General features: G+C 33.7%; 1 protein-coding gene across 16 annotated transcripts in view; it reads right to left on the bottom strand.

Annotated features, from left to right (window-relative positions):
• The window catches only part of LOC145294027 (uncharacterized), a 234,371-nt gene that overhangs the window by 52,809 nt on the left and 169,071 nt on the right, over positions 1-12,491 (bottom strand). For all 16 annotated transcript variants that reach the window (XM_080140995.1, XM_080140998.1, XM_080141007.1 and 13 more), the window contains 2 exons: positions 7,307-7,470; positions 6,027-6,083 (listed from right to left, as the gene is read on the bottom strand). In XM_080140995.1, the coding sequence (XP_079997121.1) occupies positions 6,027-6,083; positions 7,307-7,470 (221 nt within the window). The remainder of the gene's footprint in view (positions 1-6,026; positions 6,084-7,306; positions 7,471-12,491) is intronic.

Below are 12,491 nucleotides of genomic sequence, written 5' to 3'. Positions count from 1 at the left end.
CAGGGAGGGGTTCCTCATTCAGTGATAAAACCCTGATTGATTGAAAAGTTGCAAACAATGCTCAGAATTGCAAACATGTTATGTTTGATCGACTGTGAGCAAATATGAAACCCACTTTGAACACATATTTCTCGTTGACAAATATTAATGCCAAATGGTGAATAAACTGCCTTCTAATATCATTACTATCTGATGCAACTTTAATTTATGATCAGTTAAAATGAGTTAGTCTTGTTTTGTTTTCCCCAGGAGAACTACTAAATTTGTGCAATCTTAGTGTTCACTATTTTATATCTTTATGACCGCGCTTAAAGTCAGCATATCTCTGTTGTTTCCAATGGAGCAGTGTCCTATTAAACAATTGCTTTACTTGAACAGTATTTTTTTCTATCAGAAAGTAATGTGTTATAAACGCATGAAATTCAAATTTTTTTTTATTGTTTTGAACATTTCCTATAGCAGCGTCACCTAAACAACTAATTTGTAAACTAATAATCCAATTAGGCTCAAACTTCAACACATACAATCTTATGATTAGTATCAAAAAAATCTATATGATTTTTATAATTAGTTGTACCATCCATATGCCAGGCCTGGAACTTACTGAGTGGTGTATCAGCTGGAGTATATTAGTTGTAATCAAATATATGTTGGTGGAACAACACAAACTTCAGAAAAAGGTTGAATATAAGAGATATAAAAATAAATTTCTTGAATGCACTATTCTCTCAGAAATTAAAACATGATCACTCCTTTAATTTTAAACAAGCTAGACTCATTAAATTTAAAATAAATCTCTTCTTTAATCACCAAACTAATAAAAAGAAAAAAAAATCAATTAAAATCCAAGCTAGTTATATTTATATATGGTATAATGACAAACCAGGTCTTATTAGATCACTAAAGTTAAGCAACATTGAGCTTTGTCAATACTAGATGAGTGACCATTTGGGAATACCAGGTATCGTATGTAAAAGGACATTGATATTTTCCTGTAAAAATCCTAATGCCGTCATTTCCCTTGATTGGGGGGGGGGGGAGGGAGGTGATATACTTGTAAATTTCATACTTTCTTCAGAGAAAGCTAGTTCAACCCACCTAAGGTGCATATTGCTCCAGTACAGAACTAGCTATTTGTCATCATATTCCCAAAACTTTATACATAACATTGATATAAACAAGGAAAAAAAAACATTATAACTGCAGAATGGAATTTTAACATGTATACTTCATTTATTTCCATGTCATAATCTCTTTAAATTAGTTAATGTTTTAATATTTTAAAAAAAGATAAACATTGACAAACAAACAAATTTTGGCTTTCCTTTTTCATACTCGTGCTGGTCAAAATAATAGAACATATGTAAATTCATTCCGTTTGGGATAATTTTCAGCTTGTAAATTGTACAGGTGAGATATCTTATATTAAAAGAACAATTGCAACTATTTTTAATCATTTGAGGAGGTGCATATGGCAGACAATGAGTACTTTATTTTCACATTAGAAAAGTCAATGTCTCAATTTAATAGAACATTTTGTTGTTGAGTAATATTAAACTAAAAAAATTTAGCAAATATATATTAAATCGCTTTCAAAATCTTAAAAAGATTTTGAAAGCGATTTAATAATACTGTACAAGTATGGGTCGCTCTAAAGACATATCTGCCTGAGAAGCAACGTATCTTTGATTTACAGGTAGAGGGAAAGACGCACATGGAAATCGTAATCAAGGTCGGATGTTTAAGATCGGTGGTGACCAAAGTGCTCCAGAAACGTGCTGAAGGTGTTTCCAACAGCGATCGCAAGAAATGCAGACGAAAGAAAAGCACCACCGAAAGACAATTCCAATCACAAGTCACATCACTGAAGCGTGGAAACAAGCTTCTGGTGCCAACATTTCGAGAAGCACTACCTACCAAATGCTCCGGCAACTGGGATACCGAAATCGTATAGCTGCCACCAAACCGTTCCTAAACAAGAAGCAGATGTTGAAGAGGCTGCGATGGGCAACAGCTCATCAAACCTGGACTGCAAACGAATGGCGGCGTGTGATCTTTTCAGATGAGTCAATCTTGTATCTCCTTCGTCGACCAAGGGCCACGTGTTTGGCGAAGAAACACGGAACGGTATAACCAAGAATACGTTAAGAAGTCTGTGAAGTTCCCGCAATCTTGCATGGTTTGGGGCTGTATGAGTGCTAAAGATGATAAAGTTGGTGATTTATGCTTCATCAAAGGAACTGCAAACGCAAACTTGTACCAAGATATCCTGGAAGCTAATTTACTGCCAGTGTTGGACAACGAGTTTGACAGGGAGGCTACAGACATCATTTTTCAACATGACTTGACACCGGCACACTCTGCCAAGACCACGTTTTCCTGGCTCCGAGAATGATCGAGCCCTGTTCTTGAATGACCGTCGAACTCACTAGATTTGAATGTTATTGAAGCCTTGTGGGACCAGATGAAGAGGAAGCTCTGCAAAGAAAAATCTATTACCCTGGCAGCCATGAAGATTGCAATCCATGGGATTCAGTGTCTACACAGGATTGCGAGAAGCTTGTTGATTCCATGCCCCAGCAAGCTGATGCCGTTATCAAGGCAAAAGGTGCTGCTACTAAATATTGATTAATTTTATTTGTATTAAATAATTAATAATTTAAGTTAATAAGTTAATAAAAAAACTATTTTGTTTACTTACCTGCTCTGTTCTTTTATTTTGAAACACGAAATATTCAAAAACTGACATTGCAATTGATATGAAAAAAAATTCTGTCATAAAACAACTATTTCAGTTAGTTTAGCATGATAAGATATTTTAGCACCAATTACGTCTCACAGTCGTCCTCAATAAAAATTTATTGCCAAAAAACATGATGTTCTATTTTTTTGACCAGCACGAGTGTGTGTATGTACGAGGGTCGTGCAATAAGTAATGCCCCTGACCCACTTCCCATAGCAGTAGAGCAACGAAACTTGGCACAGTTATTAGTCTTCCTCTACATAGAAACCACCCAGAGTTATGCATTTCTCTCATCGTTTGATGCAGCTCTGGAGACCGTTTTTGTAGAATACCCCAGGTTAGTCCTCCAACCACGACGTGACTTCAGAAATCAAGGCTGCATCATCTGGGAAACGTTTTCCTTTAAAAAACAACTTCATGGCTGGGAAGAGGTGAAAGTCAGAGGATGCAAGGTCAGGAGAGTAGGGAGGATGGGGAAGGATTCATAACCACACGCCTGTACTTCTGATCTGCCGACATGCGAGTTGTGGACCGGAGCGTTGTCCTGCAGGAGGATGGTACCTTTGCTGATCTTGCCCCGCCTCTTGATTTTGATAGCTTCCCTTAATTTCCTCAAAAGTGAAGCATAATAGGCTCCTGTAATTGTGGTACCATTTGCCAGGAAATCTGTTATCACTACTCCGTCTTGGTCCCAGAAGATTGTGAGCATGACCTTGCCAGCGAAGGGCTGCACCCTTGCCTCCTTTGGAGGAGGTGAGTCCAAATGCGTCCACTGCATTAACTGGGCTTTGGTCTCTGGATCATAGTGATGGACCCAGGTTTCATCCTGTTTAATCAGTCATTTGAAAAACTTTGACTCATCTTCTTGGCACATCTCCAAATTCATCCTCGAGCACTCGACACGTTCTCGCTTCTGGAATGGTGTGAGCAACCTGGGAATCCATCTGGCAGACACCTTATGCATATGCAAATGGTCATGAATGATAGTTTCCACAGACCCTGTACTAATCTTGACATCTTGGGCTATTTGGCAAATAGTAATGCGCCAATCTTCCAAAATGGTACCCTCAACTTGATGGACAGATGTCTCATCAATGGCATAAGGAGGGGGGGGGGACCAGGTCTGGGAGCTGTTTGCACAGACTTCCGGCCATGTTTGAATTCATGATGCCAGCTCTTTACAAGGTCATATGATGGGGCATTATCACCATAAGTTTCTTTCATTTCACCAAAAGTCTCCTGTGGTGTGCGTCCTTTCAAATACAAAAACCGGATCACTGCTCGACATTCAACAGGCTCCATTTCATACCTGACTCAGTTCAAACGCCTGTAAAACAGAAACCACAATGAGTTCAGAGCTGTAATTTGCCACATAACCCGTAGAGATATAAAATCATTGCACATGCAAAATTTCAGCTAGATCGGACAACTGGAAGTGGGTCAGAGACATTACTTATTGCACACCCCTCGTATATATATATATATATATATATATATATATATATATATTAGTAGCAGTTCTGCTCGGCTTTGCTCTGGCACTATGTACTGTTCATAAGGTTATGTGCATATGTATATATTAAAAAGTGTGAATATGTAAAGTAATGCCTTTCTGTATAATAGTCTTCCTTAACTACCATAAAGAAAATACAGACAGACATTTTCACTTTTATATATACATAGATATATAGATTGGATACAATATATAGTAATGATTTAAAAAGTATTAAAAAAAAAACTCATGTGCCACGAACGAGAATCAAAACCAAAACGTTCAGCTCATGATTTATTTTGCTTCTGCCATCAATGATTGGGCCATGAAAACATGTTTACTGCAAGGCTAAAAATTAAAACATGAACCAATAGCTACTACGTTATGTATTCGTAATGCCGGCGTTCAACCTTCACTTGGCAAATTTCATTTTTTTTTATTTTTTTATTTATTTATTTATTTTTTTTTTTAATTTTCACATTTTTGCACCAATTTTCCCGGGCTAAAACCCAAATATAAAGTTTTGCATGGATTCAAATACCTTATATATGAAATTTCATATCTGTAGACCAAAAACTCTAGGAGTTTGGTAGGCAAAATTTGTTAAACAAAAATATGTACGTATACATAAATATATATAGAAACCATTATGTGTTTACTATAAACTTTTTACACAAATATTATGCAAGTATAAATCATGTAGAATATTTGCATGAATATAATTACACATAATAGTTAACTAAAGATGATTATCCCATTAAAAAACCGAAGCAGCTAATAGGGAATTAATTAAAATGAATGTTTAAAAGAATATGCAAATTAGCTAGATCTTTTGCTAGTGAATGCAATTCCACAACCCATATATAAGAAAATTGTATTTTCTTTTTAAATAAATAGAAAAGAGTGTTTTTAATATGAATATCAATACACACAAAAGAAAAACGAATTTATAGGAGTAAAGATATATATATATATATATATATATAACATTGTAAATGTCAACTGAATTAAAAGAATAAATTGTAAGATGGTCAACATCATGAAATTTGAAAGATAGACTTGTCATTCATTATATATAACATATTGCATATGAGCGTATGGGAAAATATCAGCAGCAAAGGATGGCTGATTTGCAAAGAGATTAGCAGCAGCAGTAGCCAAAAAATGCACATATGCAAGGAGAAGAAAGGGGAAAAAATGCATTACATGGTCGAGAAAAAGAAAGTCGATGTTAAAGAAAATGTACATGTAAAGTCGAGGATAAGAATGAGTCAGCTGTGGCCAGCATGCAGTTAAGAAAAGTGTACTTTGGGCAAGATGGACAATGGCAAGCAACTTAAGTGGTATCAAGACGGGAAAGTAATGGTAGTAAAAACTTTTGTTAAAAAAAAAAAATGCAGACCTAGATTTTTTATTTATTTATTTCTAGTTTCTAGGAATTACTAAAGTAAAGTATAACCCCACTTAACGTTACATATATAAATTATTGCGCATGAAGAGAAGTTTGATTGAAATTTGCCAAAGACATGACAATAGGTTATAGCTATATTATATTTATGATGTCTCTTCTTTTGTTCTGGGCTATAATTGAAACCACCAAAATTAATTTAGTATTATTGTTTTTTTTTTTATATTAATTTATTTATTTTTTTTAATATGGAGTCTGCGTTTGTGCCGGACATTGATAAACAGCAAGAACATTTTACTGGTCAGATTCATAAGTTAAAAATTACAGAAATTGCAAGAATAAGAATGAATATAAGAATGTAAACAAAAATATCGAAAACTCACCGTCAACATTTTCTCAGCTGCACTTACAAGTTCAATGATAGTTCTCTTTTTTTGCACCTGAAGTTATCAAAATCGATTTGAGGTTTTTAATGAAATGATACAGAATGTTCAGATCTGTTCTTTCAAACAGATTCAAAATTATTTCCAGTCAATATTTAAGAACATTCTTTTACATATCATAATTTATTCAAAGATTACTCCATGTAAATCTTATATATATATATATATATATATATATATATATAACAAATTTTAAAAATTATTTACATATTCAAACATGTCCATGTTATTTTCCATATGTTTCTAAATATCATTTCTAATAGTAAAATTGCATTGAATATACAAAATGTAAATGATTTTATTCAGAAGTACATTTTCAAATAACATTATATTAGCACACCATGCATATTCAAAGAGCAACTCCAAGCTTGAATAGAACATCAAATAAAACAGGTATTTTAATTTTTACTTTAACCAATATCTTATTTAAAATCACCCATCCAGTGTTAGTCATCACAGTTGTACCATCGAGGAGCAAAGAATACCTTCATTTGTATAAACATATTAACTGGAGTAAAAGTTACAATGTTGAATTTGTAAAATGAAAAACAAAAAAAAACAAACTTCTAAATGCACTTTCTACTTAAATTGTTTTTGAATTAGCTCTATTACCAAGTTCTGGTCAACTTTAGCTAGGTGATATCAACCCTAAGTCAGTCTGGAGTCTGTCTCTTAACAACGTGGATTTGGTGGATGACCAGAATAGAATTATACTTTGTCTTATATTTAAAATCAGATGGATATTGATTCCGCCTTTCTTCTAATAGAACAACTATCAATTATCAAATTATTACATCATCATGAGTTTTCAGGAATATTTTAATTTTTCAGTCTGCGGAGATTCCCTTTTCCGACTTCAGCATAGTCACCAGATTTTTTAACCTCTTATGTCGCCTTGACTGAGGCGGAGATCCGCGTTTTTTGTTTTTTCTTTGTACTTATTCAACTATTACAGGTGTTGACAGCTTATTGCTCATGGAATCACTACATCTGTGTAGTGCAATAGACCTCTTAATGCTTTTTCACAGTAATTTATTTTCTAGCTAATCTCACCCTGGTGGTCTTGGTTATAGGGGCATAGTATTCTGATATCACATACACATGCCTCCAATGCAGTGCCTGTAATAAAAGAGCCTAAGCATGTGCAAACACATTACAAACACAACCATTGTGAAACGATAATATTTTGGTATTAAAACAAAATTGCTTAAAAGTCTTACCTTGGTCATGACTTTTTCAAATGCTTTTTTACACTGATCCGTACTAAAAGGAGGGAATTCATAGTTAGACCAAAATTGTTTAGCCTTATATGATTTTAGTACAGATACCTTTGCATATATGTCTTCAAACATTCGTCTGATATCCGCAAAAGATAACTCGCCCTCTACAAAGTAAGAAGAAAAAAAAAAAAAGAGAGATAACCAAGTAGTATTGTTAATAGTAGAGAAATCAAAAATAAAATAAAAAAGCAAATAACTTTTATCAAGTGCAAGAAAATCTAATTTTCTATTGTTCTGTATAGTTTTACAATTGAGAAACTTTGTGTTTTTGGTACTTATGCAGATTAGGGACTGAATTATCATTCACGTGTTCAAGCAGGTTACAGAAGGTACTGAACTAAAATTGTGATTTTTTTTCTTTTTGCAAAAAGACTGGCCAATGTTTAAATTAGCAACAAACAAATTAAAAACAAAAAAACTATGAAGATGAGGATAACAGTCTGCAGATTAATAAATAAATATACAAATTACTCATCTAAAAGGATTCTAATAATAAAATAATATACCATTCGGTAGGGACCTGATGATGAAAGACCAGATAAGATTGGAAAAAAAAAACTTTTGGGGCTCATGGCAGAGTGAATAGAGGTGTTGAGTTTCTACAATTCCAAGTGAACATTGTCTGGAAATAACAGTTTCAATCCCAGCTAAAACGTGGTGAGACAACAACTATGGAAGGCAGTAATTACTGAGAATACAATTAAGAGTTTCGGCATTTTTATCCCGTCACGGTTAACCACCAGAGGAATAGTTGGCTAAAACGCTGTAAAACAACAACTATGAAGACGAGGATAGCAGGCCTCAAATAAATAACAGTCATTGTCATAATAACGTTAATGTGACAATATATATATATATATATATATATATACACACACACACAATGGAAAATTAATGGAAATTTTTTTTACAAAACTCTAAGAAAATTAAAAGGAAAAATGTTCAAATAAAAAAAAAAAACATTGTATGGTAATTTTCATAAATAAATATTTTGTTTGTTATGAAGAAAATATAGTGCAATAAGTGATAGCAAACAATTATTTTTTTTTTTGTTTTTTTAAAGATTTATTTTTATTATTTTTTTCCGATTCCTTTTCAGCCATATTGAATATAGGTTAGGGTTAGATTGTTTTGTTTGCAGAAGTGCACGTGTTCAGCAACTCTTGTTTTGCCTTATTGGCACATGCCTTTTAGATTAACCATGTGTTTACTCAGACCGCACACACGCATACACTTGCAATTATGCACTGGTTACCTGCCCTTGTCATGATTCCTGTTTCAGCCGACAGGCAGCGTTATCTACTTACGCTTCTCTCTTGCTTTCAATGTGACAACATGTTCCTTTTTTTCTTGTCTAACGGTATGTGAGAGACATGCCTTTAAACACATCTCGGCAGCTACGTAATTCTTTCAAGGTAAGAATGGACTACCGTATACACCCACACACATACATGATGAACATTTAATGAATCCAGAAACATGTACGCACAGGAATATATACACAACAAACTCTCACGTATAATAGAAAACTAACTTCATGCATAAAATATACATACAGGTGTACACACGAACACATCTTGTATTCTATATTTCTCTATTAATAAATGCTCCTGTATATATGTAAATACGTAATTGTTTCAGTGTAGTTTATTATAAATATTCTTAAATGTGCTCGTAAACATAATCTTTATCTTTGATTGCTTGTTACGGTCTCACCACAACAAACGACCTTCGACCTTCTAGTAATTGAATACGCAACCTTACCAATAATCCATTTCACAACGCAGCCCATAATCGGCAGCCTTCTGATAACTGGTAACCTCATTGCCACAGCCTATATGTTTACTTTTTCAACAAAATTCAATATTTGTTTCTGGAGAATAAAGCGTCTGTCCCAACTATTTTAGATTCATAATGACTTAAACCAATTTTCACAAACTTATTTTTTTCATGATTATCAGTCGCCAGACTGATTTTTTTTTTGATAAGCAGCTTTTTCTAGCAGTTTACATAATCTGCCGAAATATGCAGATGATACATTCGTTTAGCATGGTCCATATTCTGCATAAGTAGTTTTTTTTTTTATTCAAGAATTTGTATTATAGCAGCAACTTATTTTGAAATAAAGAAAAGCTAAAACAGTTCCAGTTACTTAAAAATATACAGATTGGACAAAAATTAAATTCCATGTATTTGATGACAGTTATTAGCTGTATTTTTTTTGGACTTCTTAGTTGTTATCTATGAAATATAGATAGAAAAAGGTCATATCTAATGGCGGCACCTTGGATTGTTAGAAAAAAGTCACATGTGATATATTAAAAAGGAAAAACTTTAAAGCACTCAGGAGAATAAAACTAGGAAGTTGTTGTATGTTTTGTTTTTCATTTCTTGGCTGTTAACTATACTACCTCTTTGCTAGCAAAATATCTAATGTTGTACTGGATGCAAACTCATTACAAAAATATACTTTTTTTATGGAAAGTATAATTCCATAGGAAGGGGACGAATACCATAACACCATTATTTGATTCTGACTATATAAGCTTCTCTTTTTCTACACCTCACCTCACCGAAGTTCACCAGCTAACATGAGAGCAGTTTGGTTACCAGGTAAATACCTACTCTCAATAAAGCTATATTAAAATACCAGTATAATACTTTTTGTTTTGTTCATGAATAGACATCCACTGTATGATACCATGCACCAGTTTAAAATAAAATTGAAATTTGTACATCTGAATTTATAATTCATGGCTTCATGAGAATAGCTTGAAAAATAAATAAATGATGGCGAAATTACCAAATTTCTTGAAATGTTGGGGTCCGTAATTTAGCCCACTTTTTCTAAAGAAAAATGTCCACGGAAAGCCTAAATTTTGGCACTTAAAATTCTTATAACTTTTTAACTACTGATGGTATTGGCATAATTCAAATGGTTTTAAGCATCTTTTACATAGCTCTTTTCATGCAAGTTAATAAAATAACAATTATCTAAAAAGAAAAATCAACTTGTAATGCTAGTTGTCACCTTGACATCTCAAGAGGAAAAAGAAAACGGAAAAGGAAATAGAGAACGCCACCTGTTGGGCAAAGCAAAGATTACTGCAAGGATGGTAACCTGTGCGTATTAAAGGTATATGTATGGATGTGTGTGCGGTTTGACCAATGCATGTCAGATTTGAAAAACCATACTCCTACACACTCCTCCACCAGTTAGTTTACGACAGGAAAATATCACAAAGAGAGTTCAAAGCTTGTGTAACTGTGGAACGATCACAGGACGATGTTGCGAATTTTGAGTGTGAGTGTTGCGCTCATAGACTGAATTGCCATGGAGTCTATGAAGCATGCCTAAGTGTCAGCACAGTGGGTTGAAGTTAGTTCGCATTGGTTGTGAGTGTGTGCGTACGGTCGCATGTGAAGAATGTTTCCATCCGTAGAAAGCGCATTGTTCAAGTGATCGGCGTAGCCAGGGAGTCAGTCGGATCATGAATGCCCAAAATTGTGCTAATAATGAGAATGTCATAGGAAGACTATCAATTTTTTTTAGATTACAATCTATTCTGGCAAGAAAAGTAAAGGTAAGAGTTAGAATCGTCATGTAATGGAAACATTTAAATAATGATTTCAGTCAAACTTTTTGAAAATTGAAGTTGTCATGTTATAGAGAAGTGTTAATTATGATTCAAATCGACTTATTTTATTCTTTTTGTGTTTGAAAGACAAGAACATCGAGACCTAGCCTAATCTGACTGAGCATCAAGGCCTGGTTTAGTCTGGCTGCGCATTGAAGCCTAGCTTAGTCTGGCCATGTACTAAGGGCTAGCTTAGTTTGGCTGTGTATCACTCACTAATGATATGTGCCAATCTAGACACAGATCTACAGGATATACAATGATCTTTAAAGATCTTTTAGCTATATGGTTTCAAAACATAAAAGCATTAATTTGTATATGTGAGGAGTAGCTGCAATAAGTACAAATACAAATCGTGGAGGAGAAAGTGTTGGTTATTTGGTAGTGAAGAGAACACAGTTGTGTTAATAATTATAGAAGCACTGTCAATTTCTTTTTAGATTACAGGAAATCATTCACTCTCTTGTATGACAATAATTAATCATTCTAAAGCCAAATGAATTTTAAAACTATTTCAAATAGGAATCAGTCAATTTGTGACTCCATCATTTTCAGATTTAAGAAGTTAACTTCGAGGATTCATTTATTTTCAAGTGATATGTTGAAACAGCGTTTACCATGGTTAGAATATGCCGGCTTCTTCCCTGGCCTGCATGAAACCCAGAATCATTGTAAACCAATTGCATTTCCTACAATGAAGGCTACCCATCTGTAGACTTGGCCACATCCACTTTTATAGTTGTGTCCAGGTCTTCAGTTCTCTGAAAGCTTACACAACCCAAACAGTGAAATAGGAGATGAGTTGCATGTCGAAATCATCAAAGAATTCGCTGCAACAGGACAAACTTTAGATTGAGGTGTTGTCAACAAAGAACAACAGTTGGGATGCTGGCGATGTAAAATGCGACAAAGACAGTCATATTTTCAATTGTTAACTTAAAACAATGACCATGATGATAGATTTTATGAAAGATTTATAAATAATAAAATTTTGAATTTTTGTTTGGTCCTAATTCTTTAATTCAATATTTTCGCATGCTTTTTTTTTTTTTGCAGTGGCAGTGGTTGACATACATAAACAATAAAATAGTTGTAATGTTTTTATTTTAATTATAGTATAATTTACTTTAAACCAAAACTTGGCACCAATCTGATTCCTTGTCTTTTTTCCATAAGTAAATGAACATCTTACTGCACAAATCTTCACCTGTGATGCCTCTGCAGATATGATCCCTAATTAATAATATACCCTTACAATTGTCTTGTTCAAAGTTAATGGAAAAAAATGCATTTTATACATATTGTCATACAACTGAAAAGAAACGTGTGATTGATCACAGGAAGTTACGTTTATTTTGAGTTGCCAACTAAACCAATCAATTACCCAAATCTCTAAGCTGTGTGAACACCAGTTCTGTGCAACTTTTAAACACAACATGGACGATGAACAGTTAATAAAGAAACCAGCTGAAATATATTTGATTATT

The sequence above is a fragment of the Euprymna scolopes genome, chromosome 15 (genome assembly GCF_053919585.1).
Source record: "Euprymna scolopes isolate OS-2025 chromosome 15, ASM5391958v1, whole genome shotgun sequence".
Taxonomy (NCBI): domain Eukaryota; kingdom Metazoa; phylum Mollusca; class Cephalopoda; order Sepiida; family Sepiolidae; genus Euprymna; species Euprymna scolopes.
Note: the sequence above shows the minus strand (reverse complement) of the source record. Positions and strands in the feature narration are given on the sequence as shown.